This window comes from Phaethon aethereus (genome assembly GCF_964289735.1).
Source record: "Phaethon aethereus genome assembly, chromosome: 13".
Classification (NCBI taxonomy): Eukaryota; Metazoa; Chordata; class Aves; order Phaethontiformes; family Phaethontidae; genus Phaethon; species Phaethon aethereus.
This window is the reverse complement of record NC_138589.1, coordinates 12861960-12884093: the sequence shown is the minus strand read 5'-3', so window position 1 is coordinate 12884093 and position 22134 is coordinate 12861960. Positions and strand designations below refer to the sequence as shown.

Genomic DNA, 22134 nt, shown 5'->3' with positions numbered 1-22134 from the left:
ATAATGCTTGTCTTTGAACATGTCCTTAAAAATTAAGATCTAAAGTCTGTGGGGTGCTCTACAGTGATAAATAACAAAAATTACTCTAAAATATAAGCATGTTAGTGTGTCTTAACCATTATTGTTGTAGTGGAGACAACTGGAAAGCAAATGCTTTCTTATTGTCTACAATGTGTATGTGCTAGATCTGAGATGCAGTTTTATTTTCTTTGAGGATAATGGGAACAGTGTATGCTTTGGGTTCCAGCCAGGTGTTTCCCACAGTTAGATGCACATGCACATTTGTAAGAACATGTAGAAGGGACCAATATCCACAGAAAAAGTGAATGTTTGTGCAAGGATTTGTAATGCTCAGACAACTTCAAAACACATCTTCTTTCTTCTAGCTTTAGAAGAAAATAATGTGCTTTTGAGTGGTTGGCCACCTATAACATATTAATCTGTTGTGTAATTAAAGACATCAGAACGAAAAGTCCTGTTTCTAAGTTCTTTTATCTGTAAGGTGCCATGTATTCTAAGGTAGTAAGTCCTAAATGCACTTTCACTGTGTTTTACTTGCATAGTTACCTAAGGGGGCAGGGGAATCTGCTACTGCATTTTGGTCTGCAACCAATTATAAACTCGTGGTGAAGTGGCATAGTTTATAATAATGGGCGGATGTGTAGAGATGTGAAAGAAATTAGGTTCATAGGAAACATGTCTACTGTAATGTTTCAGAACAGAAGCCAGTAAGCATTATATGAAGTCTTTAGGCCACATAAAATAGCTATAATGTTGGAAGATGGTTCAAGTAATTCTGTCTTAGAGGACCCTAGTAATGGTAGGAAGCAGTGTATCTTTATTACACAGAATATGTGGAACTTTGTGTCATCCCCATTCCTGAAGATGTTCAGAACTCAACCAGATAAGGTCCTGAGAAACTAGATTCAACTTTGAAATTAGCCTTGCTTCGAGCAGGGGATTGGACCTGCCCAGGAGATGACCTCCTGAGAACCCTTCCAACCTGAATTATTCTATGAATTTGAAGTTTTGTATTCAAAAAGTCTGAATCCCTTTCCTTATAAGGAATCAGTGTAGACTTTCCAGAGCGAGATTTTTCAACTGTTCTTCAGTTATTTAAAACTGTAGATCATATGCATGCAGGGAAAATACTGCAATAGTCTTTTACAGAATACCAAGTTTGCAAGAATGCATCCTTACTTGCATGCACACGTCTGATACTTTATAAGCATGGATTTAGAAGCAGCAGCTGAAAAAGCATTCTCTGCTGTGTCACTACAACATTGATAAAAAGAAATCTTAAGGCCTATATGACTCATGTCTCAGGTGATATCATGTGATGCGTGGAAAATAGAGATTTTTGAAGCAGAAGCAATATAATGCCTTTGTGTTGCATTGTTTCAACCTCATTTAAAGAAATATGCATAATTTTAGCCTCCCACAAAAAAAAAAAAAAAACTTTCTTAAATCCAAAAGTAGAAATAAGGGCAGAGAAGGATGATCAGAGGATGACAAGGGAAGTCTCAGCCATGTGAGTCCATGAATTCCAAGTGATTCAATCAGTAGGTGTAATTCATGTTAGTATTTCTCAAATTACAAATAGAAGTTAGATGGCTAGGAAATATCTTCCAAAGCTGATGGACAAAAAAATTGATGCAAAACAAGCCATGAATTCTTACTTGCCAACATGAACAAATGATGGAAGGAGTAATGTACTCCTTACCTTTGAATCTCAGACTGTGATTAATCTTTCAAGCAAACAGTTGTGGATTAGTAAAAGTAACAAGCCTATGTTAGGCCTATGTGCATAATTCTGCTCCCAGCACCCAAAATTATGAGTGTGCTTTTGGAGACAGGCTGGGAATGCAGCCCCTCTGACACCCGTGAACCTGAAGCTAAGATATTAAAGCCTAATAGTAGAAGCTATTGAGTTTCTCATATGAGAGGCTAACCTCCTTCCAGTTCTGATTTTGAAACTGTTCAGGATTGGGCTTTTGGAGTGCTTGAATCTATTTATATTTAGGAATGAATCATTCCATTTGCTTCTCACTGTAATTGTCTGTAAAGAAATGTGATCACAGTCACCTCGTTGACCTTACCCTCTTTAATACATTCAGTGATTTACCATTCAGCAGTTGTCACTGGCTCAAGGCGATTTGCGTGCCAATCTATATCCACTGCAGCCAGCTTTCTACAGCCTCATTGTGTGACACAGATGAATGTTTAAATTACAGCACTTGCTTTCACATATGGTTCTTTCATTCACAATGGCAAGAGTAGATTTCCCGTCTGCTGTCACAGCTAGGTGTGATTCAGACAGGCTGAAAAAAACATTCCTGTCCAGCTACTTGGAGTGGGTTTTTTTAGGTAAATTGGTTGGTGATGTCACCAAGTGTGAATCACTGCAGAGAAGTAGCTTCTAGAGCGGTAAATTGTTGGTGCCTCTGTGCTGCTGTGCTTGAGTTAACAGCTCTGGTCATTAGAAATAGCCTGCTATTTTTTACAATTAGATTGCTCCCCAGTGTCTGCTGCTTTCAAAATAGTTTTTGAGGAAGAAAAGTCACAATGAAACTTTTAGGTTTGTGATGCTCAGTGTAAACGGGATTATCTGGTTGCCAGCCCCCTTGACACGTAGAAAATTGAGACAATTTTTAAGTTTAGCTGTTTCACCAAGGCTGCTAAGTATGCATTTTGGAAGCAGGGTGTATTGCTATTAAGGTCTTAAGCCAAGTAAGAGGCATTTAACCTTTCTTTAGGTGCATTCGTAGTTGTTTTTTAATAATATGTTGTGACATTAAGGAATACTTTCTCAATTTGGTTATGAAACAGCTAACTTTATTATTAAAACATAGGAAAAGACTTCTTTCATGTGAGAGAAAAGGATTTTTGTCACACTGCTATAATAGGTTACGGTAAATTTTCTCTGTTGTAATCGGTGATATAATTTTGCAGGAATAAACCACCACATCAAAGGTTTCTAATAATCCTTGCAGTATCCACTCTGTGCCACAGAATCCCATCCACAGGTCCAAGTGTGCAGGTGATATGCCTTTCCAGTAGTAAATGACCCACACAGGAAGAGTTTGATTGAAGGAGTATTTCATATTAGGCAAGAGGAAACTATCAATTTTGACAAGTCAGCCTAAGCACAGGAATTTGAGGCCAGAAATCTCTATTTTCATGTTGCCTTCAAAACGAACAGAATCATAGGAGTTTCACAGGTGCACTCTCTTAATATAAACAGTTTCCATGGACAAGTGTGTAGCCAGGTAATCTCCCTAATACACAGCAAGTATGTTTTCTGCCAATGATTTATCTTACATACTCATTTAGCAATGTGCAGCTTGTATCCCTGTGTGCCACCTCAGAATTTGGTGTGCCGTCTGCTCTGCCGCATCTAAAGAGAGATGGATGGGAAGATGCCATTTTCTGTTGCAACCCTAAAGTCCATTCTTACCTTGATCCTGAGCAATGACCTGCATTGTATAACTGCCCTGTCCAGGCCCTCTGTGACTCCAGCCACCCATAGTGCCCATCAATGGCAAACCACTTCAGCAACTCACATCTTGGGGAGCAGCTGCAAAGTGAAATGTAGTGGTGAATTACACTGAAGTTCATTTAATATTTTCAGAAGTGAAAAATAAAAGGACATGGCATTCAGCTTTGCATCTGTACTGTTCTTTACAGGTTCATGATGAGCAAAAGCCAACTTTAATTCCCCTTTTCAGGTGAATGAAAGACTGAGTCAAATTAGGCTACATTCAAGTCATCAAGTTGTCATCAAGCACTAATGGTCGCTGTATATGCTTTTATTCCACAACAGTTGCAAAGTGATTCAAGACTGCTTACTCCTCAGTGAAATGTAATGATTTTATTGACAGGAATGAAGGGATATGACCCAGCTAGAGCTGACATGCCAAAGAGAGGTAGTGAAAAAAAGATAAAGGGATGTGCCTGTTAGGGTTTCCTGATGTTTTCTGCTTGTAAGATATGATTTTCAGGTGCTAATAATTTTGTCTTAAAATTAAGAAAAATTCCATCTTCATTGTCTACATGAAAGCAGTTAATTTCTTTGTTTTCTTTAATCTTTATAGTCATGCCTAGGTATAAGTCTAGACAATGACAATGTTTGGGCTTTGGTAAGAAATTACACTTACCTTTTGCTTGAATTACTTTTGTGCTTTTGCACTTTGGAGCCACGATGACTGAAATGGAGCAGAAGCTTGGGAGCAGGGAACATTGGGAGAGGACTTGAGTAATGCCCTGTCAGGGCAGAATAACATTCTTGGACATTGGTTTTTAGTTTGATTTTTTTTTTTTTTTTTAAGATGTCCCAGTTTTTGAAATACTTTTGCAGTCTGTATATTGTGATGTTGAAAGCTGTATGGTTGTGTATAATATATGCTTTAAAACAATCTTATAATTTGATTGTTTGCAGATGAAGTAACTTTTACAGTTCTTGCCTTTTTTTTGCACTGGGGAATGACTGTAAAGGGCTATAACAGCTCCATCATAGCAGATACCTGTGCTGTGTTGGAGGGATGCCCACCTCTTTTACCTGGAACTTAAATGTCCAGGATATCTGAAACGATAGAGAAAAGAAAATTGGTGTCTTAGGTGTGAGGAAGTTGAATTAGGAAGCTTGAAAAGGAAGAAGCTGTACTAACCAGCATAGGAAAAGAAACATTAATGCTAACGAACTTTGAGTCTGAGGCAGGATAAGGAAGTGGTAAAACTTACATGAAGAGATGTACTGTGAGCATTGGCAGAAAATAAAAATGTTTGAGGTTGGTTTTTTTTGTATTCCCTTGTATTCAGTCCCTACTTTGGCGGGGGGGGGGGGAATCTATGCTCTTGTGTTAATCTTGTTTGGGTACACATTACCAAGGCAAATAACTGGAATTGTAGACTGTGCTTTGAAAGAAATTATGCATTAGCTCATTAGTGCTTGTGTGCTTGCTGGCAGGGTGCCAAAGCATCTATAACTTATTTACTGCCTCAGTTATAGAGTTCTAGACTCATGTGTTTACAACATGGGCAACATTTTCACTCTTATCCTGGATATTCCTTAAACAATTTCAATGTCCATTTTGGGTTCTTAATAAAAAAATTAAATACAGATCTGCTATGCTATCCAAAAACCTGTAGGTTTTAAGGTTGACCACAAATGACTTAAGCATTTTCAAAGCATCCAGTTCTCTTTCATACTCCTTCCTCAAATGATACTGTTCTGATGCTATTGTAGATGGTTCATTCTCTTGTGTTAACTTGACAACCTCTCCAGCATCGTTAAAGAAACAAAGTCCACAAATCCTTTTGAACAAAATTCTCTCAACTAGCATTTCTTATAGATTTTGGCTATTATATTTATATGGCAGTGAAGCATGTAAATATGGGTATAATTAAGAAACATCAATAATACCAGCTACAATTTATGAATAAAATTCTCATATTGCAGTTCTTGCCAGGACAACCTTTATGAAGAATATTTTGGATTTGGCTGTAATTATTTTATTTCTCTATCTCTTGATGAAATGCTGAAACTTTGCAAGAGTTTATGAAATAGATACATAGTTTTGACTGCAAATATTGATGAACAAGTAACATAAAGCTGACAAATTTCAGCCAGCACCCACTTCAGTTATAAGATGTGGTTGCCAATAAACTTGTACAAAAACTGACAACAGCTGTCAGTTTTATTTGATTTTCTAAGGGAACAATTTGAGGTTTCACATCCAAAATGCTTAGGTTTTTTGCTTTGGGCTTTATCTAGCATGTACAAATATTTTTCTTTGATTAAATTTGATGTTTCATTAAATTTCTCAGAAATAGAGCTTATAACTAAGATCTAGTGAGATTCCTGCTTTCTTGGCCAAATCCAAATGCTGCCTTAAATCCACCTGGACACCAGAGCATTTCTTGGTGCCTTTTGTTCTTTTGCATCTTGATATTTGCCGTTCTTAGTATTGATAATCTTTCCATAGCACATACTGTTACGTATATAGCAAGAATCACTAGTATTTCTTGTACTTCAGCTGTCAGATATACTAGGCTATTTTGTAAGGATCTCCTGTTATGCTATTAGCAGCACTGTTTAAGACATCCATTGCAGGCCAGCAGGCACAGATCAGATTTAGATGCAAGTTTTCACTGGGGGTGGAAATCTCCTTTTCCCCCTATTTGGCCAGGGCATGGTTCCCAGGGCACTCTGCCAAGTCTGTGTGTTGCTTTCTCCTGCGAAGAACCTAATTTGTTCTGTAAATAGTAAATGGAGCCTGTGGAGGTTTTGGCATATAATATAATATATAATAACAAAGATAGGACAGAATCATTAAAAGGAAGATGCATTTTCACTACAATATCTCCAAGAAGTCAAAAAACTGACATCTGATGTTTCACTCATTCCAGAGAAAAAGAACCTGAGACTCACCATATGAGTTTAGTAGATAGAGCTATCCTCAATTCCCAAAGGGGAAAACTGAAGCAGGCTACAGTTAAAGAACCAAGATTATAGTCCTCTTGGGCCCTTTTTCTTCATTTCTGGATGTAGTTTACACTTTTAATAATTCAATGTTTTCAGTATTTTTTTCAGATAATATAACACAATTAAGAATTAAAGCCTTCAAATTAAGTTAAACACCTTCATTGACTCTATCTAGCCTGATCCCTCCCAAGGTAAATATTCCTCTGAAGGAGAAGAAAAAATACTAAAGCAATTGGATGAGTACCTCCTGCACAAGGAGAACTTTGGCTACAAGTGAAGGATCCAGATCAGAAATAGTAAGGACAAGTTCTCCGAATACCACAATAATTTGATGGACACTTAAATTTCCAACTGTCTTGGATGTGGTGATTTGCTTCCAGATGTGTCCAGCTTGCATCAAGACAGTACACAAGCCACAGTAAATTGTAGAGACAGAGTAGAATTATTAGTAACTTTGGCTTACCAAACACTAAAACAAAGTCAGCATTTATCTCAAAGATTTAAAGTGAGATTATAATAATGTAATCATCATCATTCTTTAAGGGCTACTCTATAAACACAGATCAAATAAACATATCCACGTTCTGAAGCAGTACCCTGTGCTGCACTTAGTATCTGTGGTCTCTCCTCAGTGATTATATTTGTGATTACCTGTAATTATGTCTGGGTTTGTGTCTCTCTGGAAAATGAATTTATGAAAAAGTAGAAAACAGTTACTTGTTTGCTTCCCTAGTTAGTTCAGCTGTAGTTTTAATAGCAGTTACATGAGCACTTGTGTTTTCTGTGTGCCTCTTTCTTTTAAACTGATCTCTGCAGTCTTACAAGATAACAGCAATGGCTACAGAGACTTCAGAAGAACAGGCAGCAAGAACAGGCAGCATGGTGCTGGGGCTCCCTGTTACAGACAGTGTGAGGACTTGGGTCATCCTTGTTTGCCTGCTTGCAACTCTTCACCTCTCATCCAGAGACACAGGAATTCATTTTTGTAGCTTTCAATGGCAGGATGAGCTGAATGCCTTTCGCCTATGGAATTTTTTTCCAGAAATGGGACTGATATGTTGATTAGAGGGAGGAAACTGACTGTCTTTTATTTGAAGGGTAAATTCTTAACTTCTATACTTAGAAATCTGAGCCAAGTTTACTGAAATCAGAGGAATTAAGCAATCTGGAAAGTAAGACCAAATTAGTTTAGCTTGGGAGAGGGCTATGGATTTGTTCCTCAGATCTTGGGATCTATCTAAATTCCATTCAGGAAATTTCCTAATTAAAACCCAGCTTTTTCTGGATCGCTGTTACATTATTCATAAATGTTTTGTTGTTTTTTTGAAACAGCTTAGTCTTTTCCCTTTGTTTCCAAGTTTTCAGACTTTGGCCACTTATCTCCCATTGACAGTGTGTTAAGCCCCTTCAGATCCAATGTGTCTAGACTTGCAATGCATGAAAATGCAATCTGCTAGTGTGCTTTCTCCACCATTGTCTTCTCTAAATCCTTTTGTATGGAGTGGAGTGGAACTGAGTTTTGCTACTTGCTGCTCCCCAGACATGCTCATTTCGTGAAAGGGAGAGAGCCCCCAAGGGAAGGTGGCAGCCAGGAGCAGCATATGTATTGAAGCTGAACAGAGATTAAAGCCTGCAGAGCCCCATGAAGCATAGGTAACCCCTGTTTCTAAGGACTTAGAAGAATACTAGCTCCTGGGGAAGCGGAATCACCGGATAAAAACAGGTTTACATTTTTTCCCCACAAGGTTTTTGGAGTTCAGTATGTATCCCTCAAATATAATGTTGCCATATTCATCTTGCTTCACTTCAGAGTATTTTCTAGAGTCTCTGCTGTGATGCAATAGGTTGTATTATGTATTGAGGACAAAATGTCTTTTTAGATGGCAATACCAAACTCTGTACTTTGGTAATCTGAAAATTGGATGAAACACTATTTGAACTTTTCACATTTGACCAAATAATTTTAAAGCCCCATTCTGAATTAACATCTTCCATTTCTGTTTTGGACAAAGTTTGTGTTAAAATTGATGTTTGCTGATAATGTCCAGCCTTGTCCAAGTCTGTACATACTAGTTTATTGACTGAGAACTTGCTGGGTACCTAGTTTTGAATACTCTTGTTTTACCTTATGCTAGCTCTGTAAGAAGCTAAAATTTCCTTTGAAGTGACATACAGTGACTAAAAACCTACTGTTCTAGCTGACCTCAGTGACAGGATATTATCACTTACATAGCTGTCTGCTTAAGAGTGTTAGTACTTTCATTGATGACACTAAAAAGCCCAGGTTTTACCCTTTCATTGACGTCAGTAGAAAGGTAAGGCTGGTTTACACAGAAGTAAACCAATAAGGATGTACTGCATTATACAATTACTAAAAGATAATCTTTTTTCATTGCCTTTATTTATCAGTGACTCATATGGTCCCAGCACAAAATCCACACTGTGTTGTAATGATTTCTATTGTTGCCTCTTAAACCTGAAGAAAAATTGATCCCTATAGCTCATTTCACAGCCCTTACCAAGCGGGATTCCCACTACAGTGGGGAAGAGGTTAGCATAAGGAGTGTAAGACCAGGTCTTGACAGCCTCATCTTCTGCTAATGGAGATGACTGTAGAAGTAATTTATGTTATTTTTACAAATGCAATTACTTAATTGTTTACTTATTCTGTAGTGTCACCTGCCACTTCAATTACAGCCAAACTGCTTGGTTGAAGTCGAGGAAAAACTAAACACTAATTTCCAGGAGCTTAAGGCTATGTTTTAGGAAGGAGATAATTTAATTTAAAAAAAAATGTTTATATCTCTCTTTTTTTTTTTTTCTTCTGTAGCTTTATATTGCATTGTGCTGAGGTTTTCCAGACAGGAAAAGAAGAAAATGTCTGGTTTTCATAGAAAAGTAGAGTTAGCTGGAAAGTAGCTTACAACAAACTGAGGTTTTTTTCTTTCATTTTAATACTATTTCAGTTCCATTAAAAGTGACAATGGTTGACTGTGATTGCAGCAGGCATTTAGTGGTAAGTAGGCATGTTGTAAGTACTGTTAGCAAATGCAGAGTTCCAACCTTGAGTTTCATGCAGTTCTTACCTTATATTGTAAGAATCTATTCAATGATGGTATCTGATGTACCCTGCTAAAGCAGAACTACTGGTACAGTAAGTTGTATGGAATGGGGAGCTTTTGTCTCATTCTGTCTTTGCAGGGTATAATAATGTCCTGTCTGAGGAGTAGATTCCTAGGTGCTGCTATGTTACAAATAATTAGTGAAATTGGTGCTTGCCCTGTGATAGTAAGAGAGAAATACTTTAGTAAATAACGAATTACAGAAGAATTGATAGGGGAAGTTTGAGTAGAGTTCTAACTGCTTTTTGGCAATAGTCTGCTGTCTACTTGCTCTGGTTTTTTGTAGATTCTCATCTTAGGTAGAAAACTATAGGAAAAGGAACATGAATTGATATACTTTTTTATAATTTGTTTCTCAGACATTCCTCATGAGATGCTAGACATGTCAAATATCCTTTTTAGAAACACAGGACAGGTAAAAAAAATCTCTAAGGCTTTGATTTCACACCTATAAATTTGTTGTCTCTATTGTAAGGTAATTTTACTGGAGCTAAATAGATGGTAGAAAATATTAAAGGCTAGGTTTAGAGAGAGGTGAACTTAATACAGTACACTCTGAGTGAGGGCATAGTAGTAACCATGGTTAATATACTTTGCTGTAAGACTAAAAAGCCCTTTCTCCATTGTTTTTTTGGTTTGTTTTTTCTTTTTTTTTTAACCTCAGAAGGGCTTGTGAATGTTGCCCAACAGAAAGGGAAAAAACCATTTATAGCAGTGAAAGCAAGGCTTGGAATACTCATTAAGGTGTATTTCACAAACCCTGGTTATCTCAAATGTTCAGAAGAAAAGACCTTCGGATTTATGGGACAGTTTGGACTGCTTTTAAATAATCCTTATTAGTTATTATTTTACAAAAAGGCAAGAGTGCTATGCAAGATTATTGCATAGACTGGTAAATAACTGGAAATACAACTTAGTTTGTCAGATTGCATCATATTCAGGCAATTCAGTACTACTAACACTTACCTTGTCATATTGTACCACAGCAAGAGCAAACTATGGACAGAGCTGACTGAATAAAAAAGTAATTAAAAAAATAATCATGCAGATGTTCCTATTAGTTTTCCATGGATCTGCTGTTAGAAATAGTATTCTTAGCTCTACAGTATGTATTGGGAGCTACCAGTACCCTAGTACTTATTAGCTGAAGTAGTTTAATGTTTAATTGGTGAAAACACTAATAGTGAGATTCTGTTTTCAGTTCCAAGAAAAATCCAGAATTCCTCTACAAAATTCATAGTTACTCTGGATTGGTTTTTTTAATGGAACTGTCTATGGGTTTTTTATGGAACTTAGTATCTAGCCCAGAGGTTTGAATGCAGAAGTTAGCTTAAACTGGTAAATCTCTTCTGCCAGATATTTTGACCTGTGAATTATCCTAGCTAAAAACACCAACTTTGCAACACTAGTGTAACTTTGAACCTTTTATGTATCACAACACGTGTTTTTTAAGGGACTCTACCCGAATATGTAAACAGCTACTGGCTGAATTAAAGTTGTGATTTTAATGTGTCATAGCCCTTTAGTTTGAGCAATTTTAACCCATTGGCTCACAAGTTTCAAATTATTTCTTCCGCAGCTAAAATGCTGTGGTGCCTTTGCAGACCAAATGCTTGCAGTGTCAGTCCGTGGGTTGTTTAGACTTCTGAAGGTTCCATCTTCAGAAAAATGGATGAACTTGAGTCTTACAGCTTTATCTGTTGTGATCATAGCTGCTATCAGTATACCTACTTCTGTATCTTCATGAAAAGTGAGTTGTCTGTTTCACACTGAAGAAGATTATAAAAATAGTAGCTTTTACTGTGCTTCTGGTTTATATCTTGAAATATGTTCCTTTTAGCTACAGTAGCAGGAAAGAGATTGGTACAATCTATGGTAAGTGCGATCGTGTTTGTATACAGTGCCGGATAGACTTTTTCCCCCCACTTTTTAATTTAGAATTAGTTAATTAATATTATATTCCTTTGGCAGCATTATTGTAACATCTAGGAGCTCAAGTAGTCAAAAGTCCAGCTGTGCTGTGAGCTCTATTAATGTGTACAGTACCCAAGATTAATAAATATATCATGCAATACATCCATTTCTCCCTTCCAGCACTATTTATGCAAGTGTAATTACATTTCAAAACCATGAACTGATCTTTGTGACAAAGTATCAGACTACAATTAGCCTGATTCTTCTCCTAGTGAAATTAATGAAAATTTTATCACGGACTTTAGTGGGAACAGAGTTAGGTCTACCCTTAACCTTTGTCATAGCTGTCTACATATGGAAGTGATTAAGCTGCTGAGTAACTGAACATTATTCAATACTCCAGAGTGCAATTCTCCAAGATGTCAGCACTCCTTCGACAGCTAGCTATTAGAGTAAAGTTTCCAAGTCTGGTGTGTTAATCTGTCCCCTCTGAGATCAAACACTGCACTTTCTATAATAAGAATGACAACATCTTAACGGGTCAGATAGTTATCAAGGATGCTTGGAATCACTTCTATGTTTTGTGCTGTGTTTATCTCTGCCTTAAGCCCTCACATGCTATTCTAAAAACAACAGAGAAATATTGAGATAGCAAGAAAAAGCTGTCAATCCTATTGAAGTTGGTCTTAGTTCATCAGAGCTTTTTTTCTAACCTAAGCAAGCCATGTCTTCAAAAAACAATGTTGCACCAAGGAAAGGAGACCTTGTCAAATCTGGAAGAGTGGGTCAAAACTCTGACCTACTGTAAAAGCTTCAAGAGGCACTTAGTATTTTGAAGAGTTCTTACAGGTGTATAGATGTCCAAGATAGTATGCCCAATGCTTATGCTGTTATTGCAAAACTTCTGAAAACTGGTGCTTTAATTACAGCTTTAGTTCCTGGAGACAGTGTAGAAATGTGACTTGATTGAAATGCAGAGGTTTTAAAAAAAAAAAAAAAGGGCACCTCTTTTCCCCTTCTCAATTTGTATGTGAATGTGTCTGTGTGTATGCATCTGGTATTTAGAATAATTTCATGGTCTGGGAGCTTTTGTTTTGATTTCTTTTTTTAACATCTTGATAGTTAGCCATTCTATAACTCAGTGACTGGGTGAACAACGTATACAAATAGATTCTTGACTGTTCATCAAATATAGACTCATGCAAGAGTAGGTAAATCTTCATGCATACCTACATAGATGGTTCACACACCCCTCCCAAAGTAGCAAATATATGTACTGCTAGCCAAAAAAATGTATTTACTCCAATACATGCTTAAAGGTGCCAAGTAGACATATGAGTATGTGTTAAGTCACGCACGCACAAATCATGCCTCTCTGCGATCATGTACAGATAAGACAACTACCCATGCATTGGCCAAAAGAGGTATGTACCAATCAACTCATTAAAATATTGGCTTGTTATTCATTGCTGATAAATGCATTATTAATTTGTATCCCTGTTTTTCCCAGTTTGTTGGAGCGTTCAAATATGTGTCTGGGCTTCCTTCATGTATAGAACAGACAGGAGAAAAGAGTATGGCTGCAATGGTGATCACTTAATGGGTGATGCTGCTGAGAAAGTCTTTGCAACTGGAGAATGCTTCCCAATCACTAATACACTCCTGTAGTAACCAATATGCTTGTTGTCAGGGGCAGGAAGTTAGTAACAATAGAGTATACCTTTGTGAGAAGGTGGGAGAGTTGTTTACATCTACAATATTAATGAAAATGTTACAAGAGCTGCTGAGATCTGTCAAGGAAACACAAGTGAACTTTCAAGACTTCTTGACCCCAAGTAAATATTTGATGCAGAAGCAGACATTCTTTAACAGGACACTCTCATGACCCTGTGCTGCAGGGTCTATGATGTTGTAGGTTTGATAGGAGATAATCTGCTCTTAGGTTTCAAGGTCTGTTCTAAATGATTACAAGAGAAGTCAGGATAACAAAGTTTGAGTGATCTGTCCAGTAAGTGGTGTTCTATAGCAGTCTTAATTGTAAAATTATCTGTATTACGAGTGAATGTATGTGGATACTCTATGTAATATGGACCTATATGCCAGATGGGTCACTTAAGACTGCGACTGCCATTGATATTTATAAAGTTCCTATAGAAACACTGATGTCATAGGAGCTGCAATAGTGCTGTGTCACTGGAAGAACCACTGCATCATCCTCGTGAATCATGGTAATGACCAGTGTCATGAATATGAAGTCGGCAGTTACTCTTTCCTATGGACTACATACTCAGGACTAGTCGTACTAGTAGTATAGTAGGACTGCAGAAAACCTGCTATACTCAAAGCTACTCAAAAGGATTGTTGCTTGAGCAAGAAGGCCAGTAATGCTTCACAGCACTGGCATTCAAATTGTACTCCTGCAAGGTTATGACTCCAGTTTCTTTGCTTATAATTTCTTTGCCAATATGAAATGAAAAGCCATTTGATACCTGAGGCTCCTGATGCAGTATCTCATAAGCAATTTTAGAATTATTAGTCATTGGGTCATTAATATTCTCTGCTTTTACTGTGATGATTTCACTTCCTACAAACAGTAAAAATACTAGGTTGAGAGTGAATTTAAAAAAACCCAAACCATAAATACAGCAGCAGGTTGTTTTAACAATGTATATGCTTTGATCACTAGTCAGGAAAAAAGTTGTTTAGAATTAAATTCAGTTGTTTTTAATTTCAGTGCTGTGAGACAATTTTTATGCAATATACACTATATAAAGAATGTGATAAGTTTAGCTTTGGAAATACAAGTAAAACAAAATGTTAAAGCAGAAGGACATGAGAAATAAATAGTGAACATTCAGGTATTATAGATTCACCTCCAATTAGATTAATGAGGGCTTTCATACATCTTAGTATTTTTTTTCTCCACTGCTGATCCCTAAGCTTTTTCTCAGAGGTGTTTTGTTACTTCATGAATGATTGTGCCTCTTCCAGATAAAAATCTATGACTTTCAAGTGCTCTTGCAAGTCCTGTGCAAAAAAAGGAATTCATTGGTTGCTCTCATTTATCAGCTACTAACGTAAGATTCTCACTGAAGTAAAGGTTGTGCAGCTTAGTCCTAAGTAAATTATTCTTTTTCAGCGCTGTGGTGGACTCATAATTTTACAGCCTCTGTTACTGTGTAAGAACTGTTCTCACATTTGTCTGTATTCTCCTTGAGTGCTATTTGATAAAACGCCTGGGTGAATACTGGCAAGTTGTCATTCTCATCCATGACTTATCAGCAGCGTAAGTGGATCACTGTACAGCAGCCTGTTACTGTTCCCAGTAAGAACCGTAATCTCATGCTGATACAGTTCAAATTGATGAAAAAAAATTAAGTAATATGATTAAAGTGTTTATTCTTAATCTTAGTAGAATTTGGCATGAATATTTCCATTCATATGAAAACTGCTATGATCTGCAATACAGATGTAACATTCAACTCCCTTTTAATACTAACAAAAAAAGGGAAAAATTATAAGATATGTAGGACTGAAAGGGGCTAAGATTGTTAAAGATTCTGTTGAGCTGCACAGACTACTTGAACTTGTGTTATATAAAACTTTTCAATAAGTTTTTTTATAGATTGCACAAAGCCTAGTGTTAGCAGAACTAAAGGGAAACAAGAATGAGAGGAGAATACAACAGTGGACAGCTAATGTGTTAAAAAATCTTCCTTTCCCCCCCTGCCAACTGTCTTCAGCTGGAGTGAGGCATAAAAATTAACTCTTACGCTATTCCATGCTGCATGTGGACTGTGCTGGCAGATACTCTAAACTTTTGAACTGCCAGCCTATCTAGCTTGGAAGTGATGCATCACCAAAACAAGCTAAGTAGTCAGGCTTGTCCAGAAGCTGAGAATTTCTGCCATGAGCTGAACTAAGACAGAGCTAAAATTGCTTTCTATTTATAAATTTCTCTGACAAGTATTGATCGTATTTCAAATGAGAGTTTGTCTATAGAGATCCTCAAACAGGACTTCATTGCATGCACTATTCTCAACTTTATATATTGCAGAGAAAAAATCTAAAGCCTAAAGGTAAAACGTGTTATCACTGACAGAAAAGAGACTTCAGAATCCCAGATGGCAGCTTGCAGGCTTTCCTAATACATGGAAGTCCCAGGGCTCTTTCTATAAATATCTAGGACCATATGTTCCTACATCACTGAAACATCGGTAAACTCTGGAAAAGTGGGACAGTAGCATCATAGTAAAGATATCTGAAAAATCCAAGACAAGATAGTGTAGACAGTAAGTTCTGTACTGTATGTCTACCCAACTCAACATTTGGCTCAGTATTCTTTCTTAATAGTGCTTGTTATGGGCTTGATGGATTCTTAAATTGAGTTTAGGAGGTCATGAAACAGTATTTAAAGCACAGATTTGCTTAATAACAGTGCTGCTGCCAGACCTGCCTTGCTGCAGGAGCATCCAAGCTGCCTTCTGTGCTCACTGCTCCTTCGGAGGATCCTGTACAGTACCTTTAGCCCATAATCTCTCTGTCCTCACTGGGGCGGAGGCTGGGGTTTTCATTCTGACTGTTTTCAGGTAAATTACAGTTGGTTTTCCTGGTATTTTGGGGGAATTATGACTAATTACATAGTGAAAGATCATGAGATTTAGTCCCATGAAAATAACTATGGAGGAAGTATAAAGGAATGCAGTACTGATGTAAACATCTAATCAAGTTAATGTTAACATCTTAACATTAATGTTAATGTTACCATCATAATTAATGTTAACATCATAATTAGTTAACATCTAATCAAGTTAAATTAAGTCAGAATTAAAGTCTGAGTTATATTTGAGAAATCACTGTTTTTATAGTTGAGGGTCAAATCCTTCTCCTAATCCAGTACAGTCTTTCTGTACTGGAAAAAAGAACTGCATTCTGCAATTGGTATCAGAAGCGTATTCCTCAAGGGAGGAGTTCAATGGATAAGGCACTGAACAGAATATAATTCCTAGGTTAGTCACAGGCTGCTTGTGTGAATTTGGGCCAGTGATTCTACCTAGTGTCTTTCCTCCTTCTGTAGGAGGAGATAACAGCATTTTCCTGCTGCCTGGTAGTGCTGAAGAGCTGTCCATTAAGAGTGACAAGGCAGCATGCAGGGACATAACTCCTTGTCTCACAACACAAGGATTTATTAGCAGGCAAAAAATTGGTTCCCTGGCCTTATCTTTAAGAATCCTATTGTTTCACATATATGAAGTTTCCTTAATCCATATTAACAAAATCCTCTGTGCACTCAAATCTTCTGAGCAATAGCTGAAGTAGTCATACTTCAACTTTAGACTCATTGTTCCTTATATTTATACTTACCTCTGACTTCCTATAGCTCTAGTGTTGCATAAATGTTTCCAGCTGGATCAGCTGGAAGAAAAAGCCCTGGGGGGAGCTCCCCTTCAAATAGTAATGGACTTCTCTACTTTGCCACTGAAACTGGAATCATGGATAAAACATTAATGTAAATGGAAATACTCCAAGTTTCAAAAAAAGGAATAACATTTCAATAGTTCAGTCTTGAGGACAAAGGGTACCTCAAAAACACCATTACATAGCTAAATACCCAGCCATCACTAATTTCTGCCTCAGTTGTTGTAACGTATAATTTGTGCCTGCCTCTTGCAATATTGCAGGACTTGTATACATAACTTTCTTAATCTGCTTTGAGAGATCCTTTGATTATATAATTATGTTGTTATTCAGACTTCTGATGAGATAGTACAAGCCTCTACAGTTCCACAAACAGCAGCATTTTATATCAAATAAATTCAAAAGGGTAATAATTAAATTGAAGTGAAATAATGAAATTTTTCCAGAAGTTTGGGACACATTTCCTTGTTGTTATATGGTGAAATCTTTCCATCATCGCAAGCCAAAACAAAATCAAATCAGTGAAAGCTTTGCCTGACATCCTTTGGCAATTTGAAAGTTAATTCATTTTGAGATTGATTTAAATATGAAATTGAATTAGCAGAGCTAAAAATATTTCTGCAGTATTGCACTGTTGAAAAGCAATAAACACTTTTATGCCAGATAGTAGAAGGACGCATGGACAGCAAACTCTGAGAAAATTATAACCAATTTTTTTGCTGTTACCATGGAAATGTAGCTACAAACACTTGTGTTTAGACTGTATAGTCCTCATGAAGTACAGTTTGTCAGTTGTTTTTATAAGACATAAACCCTTTCGACTCCATGGATGTGGAACAGTTCCTAACAAGGAGAAAGGAGAAGGTGACTGTTATAAATGGGATGTGTACAGTGCCTCATTAGTCCTCAAAATAACAAGGCAAACCCATTGTGGAGGCCTCATTCTAATTTAAACATCCATTTGTTTATGTCAGCATTAATGTGTTTCTTGGGTGATTTTGTTTAGATTTTATGCCTCTTAACCCATATGACTGTGTTCCCAAAGTATTTGGATACAGTCATGCAACTTAGTTCCCTCACTGCGTTACTTGCTTTGCTGTGAGGAAAGACAGCACAATCTCTAATCCATGTTCAAAATAAGATTGTTATTTTAAGCGACCTTTTCCTGCCTGTTTTGCATCTTCACATGCCTGAGGGATTCCCTTTGGAGTTCCAATAAATAGAACAACAGCAGGCTTTACTCTGTGCATTAGACAGCTCTGTGTTTCTGTTACTGCTGGAACAATATGAGCTGAACAGGCAATTAGGGTTGGAGTAAGACGCTGGGAAAATGCAGCACCCACTTTTACATATTTCCAAGAATGTATGGGTAAGAATGTAGAAGTGTGGAGTTTAGCCTTTTGGGGAGAAAAACAAGACTGTCAGTCCAAATCACAGGCATGGAAATTATTTTAAACACCTTCATGTAAGTGAAACACTTCCAGCATTTACTTGTCACTTAAATATGATATACCTGAGATCCATTTCCTGATCTCCTAATTAAAATTGGCCTGTTGCCATATACATTTCCCTTTTGCTCTCCAATGTGCAGCACAGCAAATCTGTTTTTCATAATGAACCTGTGCAAATGACAGCATTTCTGCAAACAGACAAGAGAAGGCTGAATTTAATGGGATTATTCATAAGCCTAAATTTAAGCACAGGCTTGCAGTATAAAAGCCAATGTTCCTAATCCAAAGGAATTGCCCAGAGTAGATTTAAGATGGCAGGAGAATCTCATCTCATCTGAGTTGGATGATTTTGAAAATCAGGATCTCCAGATTTACCTTGGAAGTGACCTGAGGATAATGTACGTTCAGGAGTTCTGGAAGAAAAATGGCACCTGAAGCTACCTGGGTGTTTTCCACAATTGTAATTTATACTGTTGCTAAGGCACAATATCCTAGAGACTGGTTCCCCAAATCTTTGACTTGCACAATTAGATGATAATTGCTGACCTGGGATGTGTCTAGCACAGAGCTGTCTACAAATAAGGAAAACTTATCAGACATTTATAATTCTTTCGCAAAAGCATGACAGCTGGTCTAGGAACATGAAATTAAGCTCCCTTTATTGTTAATTACTGCTAAATAATTAGAGCAGCTACTTTGCTATAGGGGTATTTCTGTACTCTTGATTTTCTGTATTTTTCTGTATTTATTTACTGATGGTTCCATTCCGTTTTGTTACTGCCAATGGTAGTAAGGTGGTGGATGGGACACCTCCACTAAGCCTGACAGAAGGGAAGAATCTGGGGTGCTTCTGAGACAGTTCTGTACCATATTTTCCATGATACTTATGTGTCTTTCAGAGGCTTGTGATGATTGTACTGATAATCCTGGGTTACTGGCTGCTAAATCTTCACTTTAAGGTGACTGCAGCATCTGCTGCTGGAAAGGAAACAAAGCGTTGCCAGGAAAAGATCTTCAAGCAGCCATGAATGAGAGATGCCAGGAGAGAGAAATGCAGCTTCTGGGCTAAAAGGAGAGAGCTGCTCTGGTGATGGACAGATGAAGGAGTATGTAGGCAAATGAGACAGCACCTATATATCATACTGATCTTGTTCTAGGCAATCCTGTGACCTGTGTTCACATACATCTATCTTAGGTGACGTTTGTTTTCATGACTATGACTATGCAGCAGACAGCATGGGACACTCCTTTGTATTGTATGCAGTCAGGGGGAAGACCTTTCAGAAGTTGGATATAGGCACATTCCCCTTCCTACTTCCAATGCCAATGAGTGGCCCATTCAGACAAGCTAATGTAGCTACACTAGCTCTGAAATCCTTAGGCACCAGGCATCCTGATCTGTCTGGCATGCCAATGTGATAGGCATTACTGTCTAAGGCTGGACAGAGATGATGTCAAGCTGACTCATGATGACCAGTGTTTCCTTGGTGAGGACAGTCTCAGACTCCTGAGAACTCCAGCAATTTGTCACTGAATTGCAGGCTACCTCCTACCTTTTGTTCTGCCTGGCTTCTCTGTGAGCAGAAACTTCCCAAACTGCTCTGTATGGACCTTTCCTCTAGTTCCAGAACTTTGCTGGATTACCTTCCTGCTTCCTCTGTACAAGTAAAAGTAATGTCATTGACTGGAGTCAGGAATGTCAGGAGTGGGAGGGGATATAGGGCCTAAGCTTGTATTAAAGGAACCTGGCAGGGGGACGTAGATTTGTCTTTGAATGTTCTTCCCTCCTACATTTACGTTGAGCTGGTGATGCAGCTTTCTGTAATGATTCTGTAGTGACTAATACCTGCAAGCCATAGAAATTTCTTTGAAGTCTTGAATGAGGGAAGATATGCTCTTCTATTATCACAAGGAAGGCAGAGGATGTTTTTGCTTTTGTATCAGAGGGTGAGATTTGTATCAGGTTGCTGTGTCAGTACAAAAGTAATAGCAGCCAGAAGACAGAAGTTAGGAAAGCCCGGTATTTTTCAATCTGTTTACCCAAAACAGAGTTATATGGATGATGTGTTTAACTGCTAAGCTGTTCCTGGAACAAAGAAAATCAGCTGAATGACACATGTATTTTAGACATGAGAGGAACAATACTAGACTAGAAGGCTGGAAAAATATTTAATCTGAACCTTTTTAGTTGCTTAATCTGACACACATTTTCAGTGATAGTTTAGTTAAAACAGCCTTCATACAATCCAAGAAATTAGCTGTCCAGACTGTCACTGTTGTGCTGAACTTAGCCTTTATCTAAAACATAAACAAGGACCTTCTTAAGTGATGGCCACCAGCTGCTTTACCGGGGGGAAAAAAGACTTTTCCCAGTTACATGAAAACACAATTACTGTCTCAGCCTTAGGTTTGTTTTTAAGTGCCCTTCCCACTGTGGTGGTCAGCCTTACATAGTATTTGAAAATGTAAAAATAAGTGGAGAATATATTGAGTAGCAGTTTACAGACTTGAATTTTTAATTCAATAATAGGTGTTTTCTATGCTATTGCATAAAGAATATGGAGAGGTGACCAGGAACGTACCTCTGTGTGCTGTTGTAACACAGTGCAGTGGTATACATTTCAACAGAGCATTGTAACCTGTGCTAGCTTCTTAAAAGATGAGATTGATCTGCTTTCCCAATTCATTCTATTATTGCTTTTGAGTTGTCATGTTCTACTGTTAAATTTCCAGGAGATTTTTCTCTATATAAGATGTCATTTGCAAAATGTATAAGGCAGGAGAATTTACTATAGAATCAGCCCATTGAAGCCCAAGCCAAGATATTAATTCTTCAGTCAATATAGCATGTGATTAAAAACTACTCAGGCTGGATATTTTGTATTGGGGGAGCAGACATTTAGCCTTTGTTGTTATCTTTTGCAATGCTTGACATTATTAAATTTTTTGTAGATTTTTTTAAAGGAAAGTAACTTTTTCCCTAAATCTTTTTGCTCCCTTTCCCTTCCTCTTTTCTTTTGTACTGATGCAAAATAATACGCAGTTTGTTAACACAATTCCAAGTTACGGGTTTAAAAAAAATCTTTATAGATCTATTTAATACCCTACACATATGTATTGACTTTTTAGCTGTACTTCCCAAAATTCTTTATGGCTGTTACATTAGTATGGACTTAATCTGTTGGGAATCTTTCATACAGTACACGATGACCGCAGGTACACAAAATGAACTTCAAAAAGACCTTTCCCTGCAGTACCAAAAAAACTAATCCAACCTGTCATTATTGGTGATGCATTGTGTGGGTGTACACAAAGCATCTGGCAGTGTTTTTCAAGGATAACAATTTGCATGACTCAGCTATACTTTATAATCTGCAGATTCAGAAAAAAATCTGCTACAAAATAAAACTTTGCATATTGGATTTTATTCACAAAAGAAGTGAGGATAGGAGTCATCAGGGGCAGCAGCATCTGGTGGTAGGTGCACTGGGATATAATCTGGTGGAAAGCTTTCTGCTTGGAGTCACAGAAAATCTCCACATTGGTGAGATTTTTATAAAGTGCCACTCAGAGAGATTAATGCCAAGGTGTTACATTTCTACTGCTTAGGTAACTTAAAATCAGAACTGAAAACCTGAAGGAAAATCTTACATCAGATATTACTAAAGGGCCTTTTTTCATATAAAAACAAGGAGTTCCACGATATGACAGCTGCTGTGTTGTGTGCTTTTGTTTCTCTACTATA

At 37.4% G+C, this 22134-nt stretch overlaps 1 protein-coding gene across 1 annotated transcript in view; it reads right to left on the bottom strand.

The window, feature by feature from the left end:
- Nucleotides 1-13865: 13865 nt before the first annotated feature.
- Nucleotides 13866-22134, bottom strand: part of CDH16 (cadherin 16) — a gene marked incomplete at both ends in the record, with an annotated part of 32665 nt that continues 24396 nt past the window's right edge. The window contains 7 exon segments of the mRNA XM_082005648.1: nt 13866-14122; nt 14717-14796; nt 14798-14865; nt 16913-16939; nt 16942-17004; nt 18765-18854; nt 18858-18961. Coding sequence (XP_081861774.1) covers nt 13866-14122; nt 14717-14796; nt 14798-14865; nt 16913-16939; nt 16942-17004; nt 18765-18854; nt 18858-18961 — 689 coding nt within the window.